General features: G+C 42.4%; 1 protein-coding gene across 1 annotated transcript; it reads left to right on the plus strand.

The window, feature by feature from the left end:
- Positions 1-14217: 14217 nt before the first annotated feature.
- On the plus strand, positions 14218-18000 carry LOC109874215 (proteinase-activated receptor 1). The gene is made up of 3 exons (XM_020466034.2): positions 14218-14445; positions 15176-16069; positions 16283-18000. Exons 1-3 carry the CDS (start codon positions 14355-14357, stop codon positions 16678-16680), a joined length of 1383 nt encoding a protein of 460 aa, XP_020321623.1. The 5' UTR covers positions 14218-14354; the 3' UTR covers positions 16681-18000.
- The last annotated feature ends 494 nt before the right edge of the window (positions 18001-18494 follow it).

Genomic DNA, 18494 nt, shown 5'->3' on the forward strand with positions numbered 1-18494 from the left:
CCATGTCCACTACTACTTTATTATTGCTGTTGTAGTTGTTGTTAATGGTAATCCCATGTCCACTACTATATTATATTGCTGTTGTAGTTGTTGTTAATGGTAATCCCATGTCCATACTGCTATTATTATTGCTGTTGTAGTTGTGTTAATGGTAATCCCATGTCCACTACTGCTATTATTATTGCTGTTGTAGTTGTGTTAATGGTAATCCCATGTCCACTACTACTATTATTATTGCTGTTGTAGTTGTTGTTAATGGTAATCCCATGTCCCACTACTGCTATTATTATTGCTGTTGTAGTTGTTGTTAATGGTAATCCCATGTCCACTACTGCTATTATTATTGCTGTTGTAGTTGTTGTTAATGGTAATCCCATGTCCACTACTGCTATTATTATTGCTGTTGTAGTTGTTGTTAATGGTAATCCCATGTCCACTACTGCTATTATTATTGCTGTTGTAGTGTTGTTAATGGTAATCCCATGTCCACACTGTATTATTATTGCTGTTGTAGTTGTTGTTAATGGTAATCCCATGTCCACTACTGCTATATTATTGCTGTTGTAGTTGTTGTTAATGGTAATCCCATGTCCACTACTGCTATTATTATTGTGTTGTAGTGTTGTAATGGTAATCCCATGTCCACTACTGCTATTATTATTGCTGTTGTAGTTGTTGTTAATGGTAATCCCATGTCCACTACTACTATTATATTGCTGTTGTAGTTGTTGTTAATGGTAATCCCATGTCCACTACTGCTATTATTATTGCTGTTGTAGTTGTTGTTAATGGTAATCCCATGTCCACTACTACTATTATTATTGCTGTTGTAGTTGTTGTTAATGGTAATCCCATGTCCACTATGCTATTATTATGCTGTTGTAGTTGTTGTTAATGGTAATCCCATGTCCACTACTGATATATTATTGCTGTTGTAGTTGTTGTTAATGGTAATCCCATGTCCACTACTGCTATTATTATTGCTGTTGTAGTTGTTGTAATGGTAATCCCATGTCCACTACTGCTATTATTATGCTGTTGTTAGTTGTTGTTAATGGTAATCCCATGCCACTACTGCTATTATTATTGCTGTTGTAGTGTTGTTAATGGTAATCCCATGTCCACTACTACTATATATTGCTGTTGTAGTTGTTGTTAATGGTAATCCCATGTCCACTACTACTATTATTATTGCTGTTGTAGTTGTTGTTATGGTAATCCCATGTCCACTACTACTATTATTATTGCTGTTGTAGTTGTTGTTAATGGTAATCCCATGTCCACTACTGCTATTATTATTGCTGTTGTAGTTGTTGTTAATGGTAATCCCATGTCCACTACTGCTATTATATGCTGTTGTAGTTGTTGTTAATGGTAATCCCATGTCCACTACTACTATTATTATTGCTGTTGTAGTGTTGTTAATGGTAATCCCATGTCCACTACTGCTATTTATTATTGCTGTTGTAGTTGTTGTTAATGGTAATCCATGTCCACTACTGCTATTATTATTGCTGTTGTAGTTGTTTTAATGGTAATCCCATGTCCACTATATGCTATTTATTATTGCTGTTGTAGTTGTTGTTAATGGTAATCCCATGTCCACTACTACTATTATTATTGCTGTTGTAGTTGTTGTTAATGGTAATCCCATGTCCACTACTGCTATTATTATTGCTGTTGTAGTTGTTGTTAATGGTAATCCCATGTCCACTACTACTATTATTGCTGTTGTAGTTGTTGTTAATGGTAATCCCATGTCCACTACTACTATTATTATTGCTGTTGTAGTTGTTGTTAATGGTAATCCCATGTCCACTACTACTATTATTTTGCTGTTGTAGTTGTTGTTAATGGTAATCCCATGTCCACTACTGTATTATTATTGCTGTTGTAGTTGTTGTTAATGGTAATCCCATGTCCACTACTACTATATTATTGCTGTTGTAGTTGTTGTTAATGGTAATCCCATGTCCACTACTGCTATTATTATTGCTGTTGTAGTTGTTGTTAATGGTAATCCCATGTCCACTACTGCTATTATTATTGCTGTTGTAGTTGTTGTTAATGGTAATCCCATGTCCACTACTGCTATTATTATTGCTGTTGTAGTTGTTGTTAATGGTAATCCATGTCCACTACTGCTATTATTATTGCTGTTGTAGTTGTGTTAATGGTAATCCATGTCCACTACTGCTATTATATTGCTGTTGTAGTTGTTGTTAATGGTAATCCCATGTCCATACTACTATTATATGCTGTTGTAGTTGTTGTTAATGGTATCCCATGTCACACTATACTATTATTATTGCTGGTTGTAGTTGTTGTTAATGGTAATCCCATGTCCACTACTACTATTTTATTGCTGGTGTAGTTGTTGTTAATGGTAATCCCATGTCCACTACTACTATTATTATTGTGTTGTAGTTGTTGTTAATGGTAATCCCATGTCCACTACTGTATTATTATTGCTGTTGTAGTTGTTGTTAATGGTAATCCATGTCCACTACTACTATTATTATGCTGTTGTAGTTGTTGTTAATGGTAATCCCATGTCCACTACTACTATTATTATTGCTGTTGTAGTTTGTTGTTAATGGTAATCCATGTCCACTACTACTATTATTATTGCTGTTGTAGTTGTTGTTAATGGTAATCCCATGTCCACTACTGCTATATTATTGCTGTGTTGTAGTTGTTGTTAATGGTAATCCCATGTCCACTACTGTATTATTATTGCTGTTGTAGTGTTGTTAATGGTAATCCCATGTCCACTACTGCTATTATTATGCTGTTGTAGTTGTTGTTATGGTAATCCCATGTCCATACTACTATTATTATTGCTGTTGTAGTTGTTGTTAATGGTAATCCCATGTCCACTACTGCTATTATTATTGTGTGTAGTTGTTGTTAATGGTAATCCCATGTCCACTATGCTATTATTATTGCTGTTGTAGTTCAATGTGGGAGCGATATACAGGGGTACTGGTACAGCAGTCAATGTGGAGGCTATATACAGGGGGTACTGGTACACAGTCAGTTGGAGGCTATATACAGGGGGTACTGGTACAGAGTCAATGTGGAGGCTATATACAGGGGGTACTGGTAAGCAGTCCAATGTGGAGGCTATATACAGGGGGTACTGGACATAGTCATGTGGAGGCTATATACAGGGGGTACTGGTACAGAGTCAATGTGGAGGCTATATACAGGGGGTACTGGTACAGAGTCAATGTGGAGGCTATATACAGGGGGTACTGTACAGAGTCAATGTGGAGGCTATATACAGGGGGTACTGGTACAGAGTCAATGTGGAGGTATATATACAGGAGGTACGGTACAGAGTCAATGTGGAGGCTATATACAGGGGGTACCGGGTACAGAGTCAATGTGGAGGCTATATACAGGGGGTACCTGGTACAGAGTCAATGTGGAGCTATATACAGGGGGTACTGGTACAGAGTCAATGTGGAGGCTATATTACAGGGGGTACTGGTACAGAGTCAATGTGGAGGCTATATACAGGGGGTACTGGTACAGAGTCAATGTGGAGGCTATATACAGGGGTACTGGTACAGAGTCAATGTGGAGGCTATATACAGGGGGGTACTGGTACAGAGTCAATGTGGAGGCTATATACAGGGGGTACTGGTACAGAGTCAATGTGGAGGCTATATACAGGGGGTACTGGTACAGAGTCAATGTGGAGGCTATATACAGGGGGTACCGGTACAGAGTCAATGTGGAGGCTATATACAGGGGGGGTACCGGTACAGAGTCAATGTGGAGGCTATATACAGGGGGTACTGGTACAGAGTCAATGTGGAGGCTATATACAGGGGGTACTGGTACAGAGTCAATGTGGAGGCTATATACAGGGGGTACTGGTACAGAGTCAATGTGGAGGCTATATACAGGGGGTACTGGTACAGAGTCAATGTGGAGGCTATATACAGGGGTACTGGTACAGAGTCAATGTGGAGGCTATATACAGGGGGTACCGGTACAGAGTCAATGTGGAGGCTATATACAGGGGTACCGGTACAGAGTCAATGTGGAGGCTATATACAGGGGGTACTGGTACAGAGTCAATGTGGAGGCTATATACAGGGGGTACTGGTACAGAGTCAATGTGGAGGCTATATACAGGGGGTACTGGTACAGAGTCAATGTGGAGGCTATTACAGGGGGTACTGGTACAGAGTCAATGTGGAGGCTATATACAGGGGGTACTGGTACAGAGTCAATGTGGAGGCTATATACAGGGGGTACTGGTACAGAGTCAATGTGGAGGCTATATACAGGGGGGTACTGGTACAGAGTCAATGTGGAGGCTATATACAGGGGGTACTGGTACAGAGTCAATGTGGAGGCTATATACAGGGGGTACCGGTACAGAGTCAATGTGGAGGCTATATACAGGGGGTACCGGTACAGAGTCAATGTGGAGGCTATATACAGGGGGTACTGGTACAGAGTCAATGTGGAGGCTATATACAGGGGGTACTGGTACAGAGTCAATGTGGAGGCTATATACAGGGGGGTACTGGTACAGAGTCAATGTGGAGGCTATATACAGGGGGTACTGGTACAGAGTCAATGTGGAGGCTATATACAGGGGCTACTGGTACAGAGTCAATGTGGAGGCTATATACAGGGCTACTGGTACAGAGTCAATGTGGAGGCTATATACAGGGGGTACTGGTACAGAGTCAATGTGGAGGCTATATACAGGGGCTACTGGTACAGAGTCAATGTGGAGGCTATATACAGGGGCTACTGGTACAGAGTCAATGTGGAGGCTATATACAGGGGCTACTGGTACAGAGTCAATGTGGAGGCTATATACAGGGGCTACTGGTACAGAGTCAATGTGGAGGCTATATACAGGGGCTACTGGTACAGAGTCAATGTGGAGGCTATATACAGGGGGTACTGGTACAGAGTCAATGTGGAGGCTATATACAGGGGGTACTGGTACAGAGTCAATGTGGAGGCTATATACAGGGGGTACTGGTACAGAGTCAATGTGGAGGCTATATACAGGGGTACCAGTACAGAGTCAATGTGGAGTCTATATACAGGGGGGTACCGGTACAGAGTCAATGTGGAGGCTATATACAGGGGTACCAGTACAGAGTCAATGTGGAGTCTATATACAGGGGGTACCGGTACAGAGTCAATGTGGAGGCTATATACAGGGGGTACTGGTACAGAGTCAATGTGCGGGGGCACCAGTTAGTCGAGGTAATATGTACATGTAGGTAGAGTTAAAGTGACTATGCATAGATAATAAACAGAGAGTAGCAGCAGCGTAAAAGAGGGGTCTGGGTAGCCATTTGATTAGCTGTTCAGGAGTCTTACGGCTTGGGGGTAGCATCTGTTAAGAAGCCTTTTGGACCTAGACTTGGTACCAGTACCACTTGTCGTGCAGTAGCAGAGAGAACAGTCTATGACTAGGGTGGCAGGAGTCTTTGAAAATGTTTAGGGCCTTCCTCTGACACCGCCTGGTATACAGGTCCTGGATGGCATGAAGCTTGGCCCCAGTGATGTACTGGGCCGTACGCACTACCCTCTGTAGTGCCTTGTGTTCGGACACCGAGCAGTTTCCATACCAGGCAGTGATGCAACCAGTCAGGATGCTCTCGATGGTGCGGCTGTATAACCTTTTGAGGATCTGAGGACCCATGCCAAATATTTTCAGTCTCCTGAGGGGGAATAGGCTTTGTCCTGCCCTCTTCATGACTGTCTTAGGGTGTTTGGACCATGATAGTTTGTTGGTGATGTGGACACCAAGGAACTTGAAGCTCTCCACCTGCTCCACTGCAGCCCCATCGATGAGAATGGGGGCATGCTCGGTTCTCCTTTTCCTGTAGTCCACAATCATCTCCATTGTCTCGATCACAGCTGTTGGTGATGAGACCTACCACTGTTGTGTCATCAGCAAACTTGATGATAGTGTTGGAGTCATGCCTGGCCATGCAGTCATGAGTGAACAGGGAGTACAGGAGGGGACTGAGCACGCACCCCTGAGGGGCCCCCTTGTTGAGGATCAGTTGTGGCGGATGTGCTGTTACCTACAGTACTCTTACCACCTGGGGGCGGCCAGTCAGGAAGTCCAGGATCCAGTTGCAGAGGGAGGTGTTTAGTCCCAGGGTCCTTAGCTTAGTGATGAGCTTTGAGGGCACTATGGTGTTGAATGCTGAGCTGTAGTCAATGAATAACATTCGCACATAGGCGGTATTGAAGTTGGAGTGGGTCTAGGGTTTCTAGGATAATGGTATTGATGTGAGCCATGACCAGCCTTTCAAAGCATTTCATGGCTACAGACGTGAGTGCTACTGGTCAGGAGTCATTTAAGCAGGTTACCTTCTTAGACACACTATGGTGGTCTGCTTGAAACATGTTGGTATTACTCAGTCAGGGACAGGTTGAAAATGTCAGTGAAGACATTTGCCAGTTGGTCAGCGCATGCTCGGAGACACATCCTGGTAATCCGTCTGGCCCTGCGGCCTTATGAATGTTGACCTGTTTAAAGGTCTTACTCACATCGGCTATGGAGAGCATGATCACACAGTCTTCCGGAACAGCTGATGCTCTCATGCATGCTTCAATGTTACTTGCCTTCAATGTTACTTGCCTCGAAGTGAGTATAGATATATAGATGTAATTTAGGTCATCTGGTAGGCTCATGTCACTGGGCAGCTCGTGGCTGTGCTCCCCGTTGTAGTCTGTAAAAGTTTGCAAGCCCTGCCACATCTGATGAGCGTCGGAGCCGGTGTAGTACGATTCAGTCTTAGTCCTGTATTGATGCTTTTCCTGTTTGATGGTTCGTCGGAGGTCATAGCGGGATTTCTTAGAGTCCTGCTCCTTGAAAGCGGCAGCTCTACCCTTTAGCTCAGTGCGGATGTTGCCTGTAATCCATGGCTTCTGGTTGGGGTATGTATGTGCGGTCACTGTGGGGACGATGTCATCGATGCACTTACTGATGAAGCCAGTGACTGATGTGGTGTACTCTTCAATGCTTTTGGAAGAATTCCGGAACATATTCCGATCTGTGCTAGCAAAACAGTCCTCACTAGGAGCGCCGCCTCTGGATGAGTGTTTTCCTGTTTGCTTATGGCCATATACAGCTCATTGAGTGCGGTCTTAGTGCCAGCATCGATTTGTGGTGGTAAATAGACAATTACGAAAAATACCGATGAAAGCTCTCTAAGTAAATAGTTTTATCTACAGCGAGATACTCTACCTCAGTGAGATACTCTACCTCAGGCGAGCAAAACCTTGAGACTTCCTTAGATTTCATGCTCCAGCTGTTGTTTACAAATATACATAGACCACCACCCCTTGTCTTACCAGAGGCTGCTGTTCTATCCTGCCGATAGTGTATAACCTGCTGGCTGTATGTTATTCATGTCTTCGTTCAGCCACGACTCAGTGAAACATAAGATATTCCCGGTTTTAATGTCCCGTTGGTAGGATATACGTGATCGTAGTTCGTCTATTTTATTATCGATTGTTTGTACATTGGCTAATAGGACCGATGGTAAAGGTAGATTACCCTCTCTGCGACGGATCCTTACAAGGCACCCGGACCGTCGTCTACGATACCTCCGTCTCTTTCTCCTGTTAATGACGGGGATGAGGGCCTTGTCGGGTGTCTGAAGTAAATCCTTCCCGTCCGTCTCGTTGAAGAAAAAGTATTCCTCCAGGTGAGTAATCACTGTCCTGATATTTAGAAGCTCTTTTTGGTCATAAGACACGGTGCCAGAAACATTATGTACAAAATAAGTTACAAAATAAAGCGAGAAAACATACACAATAGCACAACTGGTCACAGGATCGTGAAACGGCAGCCATTTCCTTCTTTATACAGCGAGTATACGAAACATTAAGACCACCTTCTCTATGATATAGACTGACCAGGCGAATCCATGTGAAAGATATGATCTCTTATTGATGCCACTTGTTATATCCACTTCAATCAGTGTAGATGAAGGGGAGGAGACAGGTTAAACAAGGACTTTTAAGCCTTAAGCCTTGAGACAGTTGAGACATGGATTGTGTATGTGTGCCATTCAGAGGGTGAATGGGCAAGACAAAATATTCAATTGCCTTTGAACAGGGTACAGTAGTAGGTGGCAGGGCGCACCGGTTTGTGTCAAGAACTGCCACGCTGCTGGGTTTTTCACACTCAACAGTTTCCCATGTGTATCAAGAATGGTCCACCACCCAAAGGACAACATGGGCCAACATCCCCGTGGAACGCTTTCGACGCCTTGTAAAGTCTATGACCCGACAAATTGAGGTTTTGTTCTAAGGGCAAACGCGGGGAGGGTAAAAGGGGTGAAAGGGGAGAAACTAAATATTAAGAAAGTGTTCCTAATGTTTGGTATACTCAGTGTATATCAACTGAAAACTCAATTTCCCCATTTATTTAAGAATATCCTGTAGCTTTTTGTTGCCTGTTGACTGTCACACCTGTATGGAATTGATCTGCTAATAAACAAGCAACCAACAGGTGTTGCCCTGAGGATCCACTCAACCTACTTCCAGTCAAGTCAATGACAACACAGACATTGGAAAACTAGATTTTATGAAGTGTAAATGGTATTCATCAAGCTAGCCCACTAGTAAATCATACAAAAAGCAATATAAAATGATAAACGAAATGTAGCCTGTTTATCCCATTGACGTAATATGCATGGGTTGCGGTTAGCATGCTAATCGATAAGAATATGCACCACAGTGGATATTTTTGGCAGCTTAACATGACAAACTGAACACAGTATGTATGTCTTAACATATCATTATATAATATAGTAGTGGAGAAACATATGAGACCGGAATGGCCAACATTTTACTCCAACATGGGAGTTGATTTTCTCTCGCTTCAGGTTGCCATGTTTTTCCAAATATTTTGGAACTGCAGCCTGTTCACATGACCAATATCTGTGCTCTGATTGGAGGATTCCTACAAATTGCCCACTAGGTGGAGCTGCCGATCAATATTCCCCAGATAATAAAAAGTTGCTCATTTTCAATAAACGCAACATGTAGTGCAGAATTGTAAGATCCCAGAATTGTTCCATACACACAAAATGCTTATTTCTCTCAAAATGTGTGCACAAATTTGTTTACATCCCTGTTAGTGAACATTTTTCCTTTGCCAAAATAATCCATCCACCTGACAGGAGTGGCATATCAAGAAGCTGATTAAACAGCATTATCATTACACAGGTGCACCTTGTGCGGGGGACAAGAAAAGGCCACTCTAAAATGTGCAGTTTTGTACACTGTAATAAAGCCTTTTTCTAGGGAAAAACTCATTCTGATTGACTGGGCCTAACTCCCCAGTTGGTGGGCCTATGCCTTCCCAGACCCACCCATGGCTGTGCCCCTGCCCAGTCATGTGAAATGAATAGATTCTGGCCTAATGAATTTATATCAATTGATGATTTCCTTTATATGAACTGTAGCTCAATCAATCATTGAAATTGTTGCATGTTGCGTTAATATTTTGGTTCAGTATAGTTGCCGTTGTTTCATGGCCTTTAGGTGTAGATAGTCTCTGAGGCCCTATTCCCACTACGAGAGATGAAGGAGAGTCTGAGGAGCGGAGTGCTGAAAGAGATTTCTACTTTTCACATTAAATCCTTAACTTTCGTTATGGCTGGCAAAGCAACATTCTTGGTCTGCAGCTCAAATTGATAACTTTTACAGTAGACCGTACTAGCCAGTAAGCACAAACTATTTAACAATCCAATAAACTTTTCTTCTAAAACATATTACAATAATGCAACTTTTTTCTCATCAATTTACATTCAATTAGCTGACAATACACAGCTAACTCCTTAGCTAGCTAACAGACAACATGTATCATGATCAAGTGATGTTAGCATATCAATAATGAACATTGACCCCTCCCATTCGAATATAAAAGAACAATAACGTTATCATACATTTCCATTCATAGAGGTGAGGTGTTTCTGCTTACTGTAGCTGAGGAGGAGTTTTACACATTAATCACAGATCAAAAGTGCAGAAATTTTGCTTGAAATTTTACACCATGTTTTTCACTAGTTCAATCATCTAGAAACAGTGTTAATCACAAGTGATTGAATCTGAACACATCCCGAAGCTGGACAGAACATTCAGGGGACTGTTTCTAAACAGCAAGGTCAGTTTACTTTCCCAGGGAAAAGCAGCCTCTGGGAATAGACAGGAAAACAGAGGTTTTTAAATGTTTGAGCGAGGTCAACATCAGTACAAATGCATTCCTCTTACAGGATTCACACCAAGCCGATATCAGACCTCAGGATAAGACCCAGATGCAGACAGTTCAAAGTAACAAAAGTGTATTACAAAAACAGGTGGCAGGCAAATGAAAGGTCAAGGACAGGCAGAGGTCAGTAATTCAGAGCAGAGTCCGAAAGGTACAGAATGCCAGGCAGAACGGTCAAAACCAGCAAGCCTAGCGTGAAAACCAGGAGTACGGTGAAAACTGCTGGTAGGCTTGACAAGACAAACAGAAAACACAGGTATAAATGCACAGGGGATAATGGGGAAAACGGGCAACACCTGGAGGGGGGTGGAGAGAAGCACAAGACAGGTGAAACAGGTCAGGGTGTGACAGCCGAGACATTTTGATTGGTAAAAAGTATAGCCGATTATAAATTCCATTATGAAGTACATTATATAATAATGTGTTGTCCCACAGTGATTTATTCAGTGTTATACAACGGGTGGGTGAATGCTGATTGGTTAAGACTGCATTCCAGTCCGGGTTTATTCCACAAGTTACCACTGGCTAAATCTTTGACGTTAAAAAAATACCTATTTACTCTGTTCCATTTGACTGCGCAATCCACTGTCTCATCAGCCCAGCCAGGCAATTTATAAACTTGATATCCACTATAAAAAGCATCTAGACATTATCTCACATTTCTTTTAGACTTACATGTAGTTTTCAACAGTTGAGATTTGTCTAAACCTTGCTCTCTGTATCTCTTACATTTGCAACATTGTTCTAATTTTCAAATTCGATCTCCAGCTGTCCCATCGTAATGAAGATGTCGGGATGAGACAGACAGGCAGTCAACTTTTCTCAGCCAGTCGAAATCATGAGTCAGCATAATGTTTGGGATATATACAAAGAACTATCAATAGAAAACAGGTCAAACGAAACGAAGTGCAGCTAGTTTGCTGTCTTTCTAGCTTCAGTTGGAAGTGATTGTGTTAGTTGTGTTGTTGGCTAGCTCCTCTGAAAAACAGTGTCCTGACGAGAGTTGTTAAACTCTCAAACACATAGATCCCCTGAACGCAGCTCACTCTCAAGATCATAATCATCTGAATTCTGATCACCTGTTCACACACATGTAAGTCATTATCGCACCCTATTTAGTTCAGTTCTTTGCACCCCATCACTGTGAGATATTGTTTGTTTTGTGACACACTTATATTCGGAGTGCTGGGTTTCCTGGAATTTACCCATGGACCCAGTTACCGATGTGGTCCTTTACAATAAACACCTGATGTGCCCTGAGTTTCAAACCAGCTCTCTGTCTCCCTCTAAGAATAAATTAATCAAAATAATGTTTTTAATTGAAATGTCAATCATTATCTGAGTGTGTTGGTAACCCATTGTATAAAAGTGATTACCACTTTTGATTACCACGGTCCCTCGAAGCCGGTGTTTGGGGCCTAACAACACCCATGCCAATATATCCTCCAAACACCGGGATCTCTGGCGTTATCACTTAATTATAAATGTGCTCTGCTGTACCACAGAGACTCAGCTGCAACTGTTGTATCTGCTCTTACAGAAAGAGATTCCTTGCCATTCTTACACATCCTCTCTTGCTCACTCTCCCTCTTGACAAACTGGTCCATTATCAAAATCAGATCTGCACAATATAGAGGAAATGCATCTTACAGGGGCACAACTTTCACTGGGGGAAATTGCATTTTTGGCCCCCCCCCAGTTTTATCATTGGAATGTGATACAAACAAGGAAACGGTGTGCTTTAAGACCATGCGGATGCCTCCAAGTAGACTGTTTGGAGTGTTTATCTGACATAAATAAATAAACACATATATATATATATATAGAAAATAGTCAAATAAAGATAAACCATTGAATGAGTAGGTGAGTCCAAACATTTGACTGGTACTGTATATATACATATGGTACTGTATATATATACTGTATATTACTGTATATTACATATATATTATGTATATACTGTATATATATGTATATATACAGTACCAGTCAAAATGTTGGACTCACCTACTCATTCAATGGTTTATCTTTATTTGACTATTTTCTGCATTGTAGAATAATAGTGAAGACATCAAAAATATTAAGTGTTAAACAGATCAAAATATACTTTATATTTGAGATTCTTCAAAGTATCAACCATTTGCCTTGACAGCTTTGCACATTCTTGGCATTCTCTCAACCAGCTTCATGAGGTAGTCACCTGGAATGCATTTAAATTCACAGGTGTGCCTTGTTAAAAGTTCATTTGTTGAATGTCTTTCCTTCTTAATGCATTTGAGCCAATCAGTTGTGTTGTGACAAGGTAGGGGTGGTATACAGAAGATAGCCTTATTTGGTAAACACCAAGTTCCTATTATGGCAAGAACAGCTCAAATAAGCAAAGAGATACAACAGTCCATCATTACTTTAAGACATGAAGGTCAGTCAATCCGGAAAATTTCAAAAACTTTTCAGGTTTCTTTAAGTGGAGTCACAAAAACCATCAAGTGCTATGATGAAACTGGCTCTCATGAGGACTGCCACAGGAAAGGAAGACCCAGAGTTACCTCTGCTGCAGAGGATAAGTGCATTAGAGTTACCAGCCTCAGAAATTAACTGCACCTCAGATTGTGCTTCGCAGAGTTCAAGTAACAGACACATCTCAACATCAACTGTTCAGAGGAGACTGCGTGAATCAGGCCTTCGTGGTTAAATCGCTGTAAAGAAACCACTACTAAAGGAAACCAATAATAAGAAAAGACTTGATTGGGCCAAGAAACACAAGCAATGGACATTAGAACGGTGGAAATCTGTCCTTTGGTATGATGAGTCCAAATTTGAGATTTTTGGTTCCAACCAGTATGTCTTTGTGAGATGCAGAGTAGGTGAATAGATGATCACTACCTGTGTGGTTCCCACCTTGGAGCATGGAGGAGGTGTGATGGTGTGGGGGTGCTTTTGCTGGTGACACTGTCAGTGATTTATTTAGAATTCAAGGCACACTTAACCAGCGTGGCTACCACAGCATTCTGCAGAAATACGCCATCCCATCTGGTTTGCGCTTAGTGGGACTACCATTTGTTTTTCAAAACACACCTCCAGGCTGTGTAAGGGCTATTTGACCAAGAAGAAGAGTGATGGGGTGCTGCATCAGATGACCTGGCCTCTACAATCACCCGACCTCAACCCAATAGAGATGGTTTGGGATGAGTTGGACCGCAGAGTGTAGGAAAAGCAGCCAACAAGTGCTCCGCATATGTGGGAAATCATTCAAGACTGTTGGAAAAGCATTCCAGGTGACTACCTCATGAAGCTGGTTGAGAGAATGCAAAGCTGTCATCAAGGCAAAGGGTGGCTACTTTTAAGAATATAAAATATATTTAACACTTTTTCGGGGTTACTAGATGATTCCACATGTGTTATCTCATAGTTTTGATGTCTTCATCATTATTCTACAATGTAGAAAATAGTAAAAACGTTTGACTGGTACAGTATGTCCCCCGACTTCTAAATCCAAAGTTCAGCCCCTGCAGCTTTATATTATCAAAAACAAGCACATACATACTGAACTAAAACACATCAAACTGACAAAATAGCTTCACATATGACCTCAGTGTTTGAAATTAATGAAATTGTTGAAAAATGTTCTTGTCTGCTCTGGTCAAACTTTATGTTGTGGGTCTAGGAAGAAATAACTGGGACTATCAGTGTCAAAAAAGTAACTTAGGCTAGGTCTATTTAATAACAATTATCATAACAAGAAAACAGCATCGATCTCCATTCAGTCAAAAATGTAATTCAACATTAAATATCGAACAACGTGAAATGTTTGACATGCAGCTGCATTATTCTTCCGTTCCGATCATTGATCCCAACTGATGACATCAGAAGAAATGAACGCGCGTCCTGCTGAAAAAAAAGCTATAATATGCGTCATGGTGGGACAGGCGACTATGAACTATCTGAAAGCGACAGTTTAGTACAGTTTAGTACAGCAACAGTGAGGAGACAGACTAAACATACAGATTAAAAAACGTTTCCAGATCTAGCAGAAGCGCTGTAGGCTTTATTAGTAAACCTGTTCATCTTTATGGGACTTCATTGCAGTTCTGGGAGGATGTTGTATAAAACTGTTCTTATCCTGGCAGCCGTGCATGCGGCTTCGTCCGCGGTTTATAACGGTGAGTAGAATTCCCCTTATGTGTGATGAAATGTTTGTTTCCTCATAAAGTGTGCCACTTTAACTTAAAATTATTTCATACAAACAACGTGTAGGCGACACTTTCTAGACCCTCTTGATACTGTATATAGCCACACATATTATTTTCCAAATGTTCACTCATTCTTCTAGGCTATAACAGGTCGGCGTGGTAGGTAACTTCATTTTTATGCACTGAATTATCACAACATAGGCTTAGATGTAGCCAACACATTCATGCACGTTTTTTGTTGTTGTAAATCGTCTCCAAACATTTATAGACAGTCAGGCATACATATTCCTAAATATAAATGACCAAGTCATGGTATATTTTGAATAGGCCTATAGACTATTGGAACCAAAAAGAAAGGATTATATTCATTCTCTCACACATTGTGTACTTTACTGATATACTTTTCATTCATAGGCTGTGATGGATCAAAACAGCTTGAAATTAATTGCCATGGTCAGGACCCCAAAAGTGTTATTTTTGAACACATTTAAGTAGTTGGCCATTTTATTAACATTGTATCCCCTCATATCAAGACATGCCTCATCCTATTTCAAGGAGATCCTATAAAGAAAGCCAAACAGTCTGTTTGAGGCTCTCCACGCCACTGAGTTCTATGACTGTATTACAATGTAGAGCGCAGTGCTCCACACCTATCCTCATGTGTGGCTGACTCACGTCTCTATGTTGTTTTTCTGCTCAGGCAGCGCCATCGTTAGGACCTTTGCCAGGCGATTAGTCACGGAATGGCCCCTGGTCACAGACGAGCCTATAGATCTGGACCTGCTGGACTACTACCCAAACGAAGACAGAAATGGGCCCGGAGGCAGACTCAACCATGGATCCGCACCGGGACAGAGAGATGGGTTTATTAACGGGTCCAGACTGGGACAGGTGGAACTGGGCTCGGTCAGGAATGTTACAGGAGTCTGGTCTTACGCTATTTCTGTTACGGCCAACGACTTCCTCACAGGCCGTCTGTCCACCATCTTCATCCCGACGCTTTACACCGTCGTCTTCCTCATCAGCGTGCCCCTCAACACTGTCGCCATGGTGACCTTTGCCCGACAGATCCGTCCCATGAAGCCGGCGGTTATCTACATGCTGAACCTGGCGGCCGCTGACCTCCTGTTCGCCCTATTGCTGCCCTTCAAGATCGCCTACCACTACAGTGGCAATGACTGGGGCTTCGGCGAGGGGATGTGCCGCCTGGTCACCGCCGCCTTCTACTGCAACATGTACTCCTCCGTCCTCCTTATGACCTGTATCAGCTTGGACCGCCTGCTGGCCGTGGCCTACCCCATCAACTCCCTGGCCTGGAGGAGTCCATGTAACGCAGCCCTGGCCTGCAGCTCCATGTGGGTCCTGGCTGTGGGTGGCTCGCTGCCCCTGGTCCTCTCGCGGCAGACGGTCTACTACGACCCACTTGGCATAACCACCTGCCATGACATCCAGGACCTGAAGCTGTTAGAGGGGCGCTACCTCTTATTCTTCCCCATTCTCTCCTGCACCCTCTACTTCCTGCCGCTGTTCGTCACGGTGACCTGCTACTCCCGGGTGGTGCAAGTGCTCAACAGGGCTCCACACGGCGTCATAGGTAAATAGAAACCAGACTTATGCACTTCACAAATGATATGCAGCACAGTGACCACCCACTGTCATCATGCAGTTTTACTAATAGGAGCGGTTTCACAGACCAAATTTTTGGTCTAAAAAGTTGGCTATTTGTATTGATTCTCTTTTCCATGTCTTCTGCACAACAACCTCCCCATAAGAGGATAACAACATTTTCTATTGGAATTTGATCTAGGTCGTTCAAGGCAGAAGGCACGGGCAGTGGTGATGGTGGTCATCGTGCTGGTGGTGTTTGTGATCTGTTTCACGCCCACCAACGCCATCCTTCTGGCTCACTACCTCCAGATTGGTGGGCGGGTGGCGGGGGAGCCGGACGCCACTCACGTGGCCTACCTGGTGTCTCTGTGTGTGGGGAGCATAAGCTGCTGCCTGGATCCCCTGGTCTACTACTTTGGCTCGTCCCGGTGCCAGAGGCAGCTTGCGGAGGCTCTGAGGTGCCGGGCGGCCGCAGAGGGAGGGAAGAATCTGGCCTCATCCTCTGGTTCTTCCAGCACCAGCACCAGCACAAGGATAAGTAAGGTGGATGCCTTCCAGGCCAGCCTCAGCAGCCAGTACAAGAAACTCCTGGTCTGATGGATGGAGACACAGAGAGCTGTTTCTGATTCATTTACTAAAGTGAAGAATATATATTTCATTGACTGAAGTGAAGATGATATATTTAGTATGTACACTGAGTATACCAAACATTTGGGAACACCTTCCTAATATTGAGTTGCAATCCCACCCATTTAGAACAGCCTTAATTCATAGGTGTCGACTCCAATGCTTCCCACAGTTGTGTCAAGTTGGCTGGATGTCCTTTGGGTGGCGGGCCATTCTTGATACACACAGGAAACGGTTGAGCATGAACAAATCCAGCAGCATTGCAGTTCCTAACACAAACCGGTGCGCCTGGCACCTACTACCATACATACCCTGTTCAAAGGCACTTCAATCGTTTGTCTTGCCCATTCCTCTGAAAGGCACACAGACACCGTCCATCTTTTAATTGTCTCAAGGCTTTGCCTGTCTCCTCCCCTTCATCTACACTGATTGAAGTGGATTTAACAAGTGACATTAATAAGGGATCATTGCTTTCACCTGGTCAGTCAATGTCATGGAAAGAGCAGGGGTTCTTAATGTTTTGTACACTCAGTGTATTTCCCCTTTTTCAGACAGTGTATATATGGTCTTAAAGATAGCCATGGAGCAAGCTAGGTTTTTTTCTGAGGAGACGGAATGGATTTGGGTTCGTACGTTGAATTCAGTCAGACATTCATCTGTAGCCTGTGACTCCTGGGCCTGGTTTAGCTATGCCCAACTATATGAAGAAGATACATTTTTTTAACCGTTTATTTAACTAGGCAAGTCAGTTAAGAACAAATTCTTATTTACAAGGACGGCCTACCCCGGCCCAACCAGTGCAAGAAGCTGCTGGTCTGATTGATATGGATCAAAGCTGTTTCTGACCCAACCACCAAGAAGATACATTAGGGTGGGAGAAAAATGAACATTTCCATGTATAAAAATGTAATGTATGATAATCTTTAAATTTGTATCTTAAATATATATATTTCCCGTTGAAGTTGCTATTCTTGAAGTAGGTTTATGGTCCCCAAAGCAGTGTCTAGGAAGTTTGATGGTTTGTGATAAGGGAATTACAAAAGGGTCTTTGTTCAATCATGTATTGTACTATTTCTTAAAAGAGCACTGTGGACAATACAAGGAAATGCTGTTTTACGCAGGTTTGGTGAGCTCACGTCCATGCCTGTAGTGTAGGATCTGTTTCTGTTAACATTTACCATTTTTTCTATGTACAAATATTTACTCTGCAATGTGAAATGTATAGCCTATGTTGTCAGTGTTGCATAGAAATACCATTGCACTATATATTATATCGCTACAATAACTTTAGCTCAGACTCATTATTGCAGTAAATTTCTAATTGTGTGAATATGTAGTGTGTTTGCAGAAATTCAAAAGCTTTGAGGCAACTCCAATACACAGCCTAGGAGGGCTAAGGTAGCGTAAGTAGTGCTGTGAGGCCCCCTATTGGTCTAAATCATACTTACGTCAAGTACATTGTATTTCACATTACATCCAGCGACTTCATAGCTACTTATACTGCACAAAAATACTGCACAAAAATATAACCGTAACATGTAGTTTTGGTCCCAAGTTTCATGAGCTGAAATAAGATCCCACAAAAAGCTTATTTCCTTAAAATGTTGTGCACAAATCCCTGTTAGTGAGCATTTCTCCTTTGCCAAGATAATCCATCCATCTGCCAGGCGTGGCATATCAAGAAGCTGATTAAACAGCATGATCATTAAACAGGTGCACCTTGTGCTGGGGACAATAAAAGGCCACTCTAAAATGTGCCATTTTGTCACAGATGTCAGATGTTT

The sequence above is a fragment of the Oncorhynchus kisutch genome, linkage group LG29, assembly GCF_002021735.2.
Source record: "Oncorhynchus kisutch isolate 150728-3 linkage group LG29, Okis_V2, whole genome shotgun sequence".
In the NCBI taxonomy this organism is placed as follows: Eukaryota; Metazoa; Chordata; class Actinopteri; order Salmoniformes; family Salmonidae; genus Oncorhynchus; species Oncorhynchus kisutch.

Coding starts and splice junctions, on each gene's coding strand:
- LOC109874215 (XM_020466034.2), top strand. CDS start 14,355: ATGGGACTTCATTGCAGTTCTGGGAGGATGTTGTATAAAACTGTTCTT. Junction 14,446..15,175: donor TTCGTCCGCGGTTTATAACG/GTGAGTAGAATT, acceptor TTTTCTGCTCAG/GCAGCGCCATCGTTAGGACC. Junction 16,070..16,282: donor GGCTCCACACGGCGTCATAG/GTAAATAGAAAC, acceptor AATTTGATCTAG/GTCGTTCAAGGCAGAAGGCA.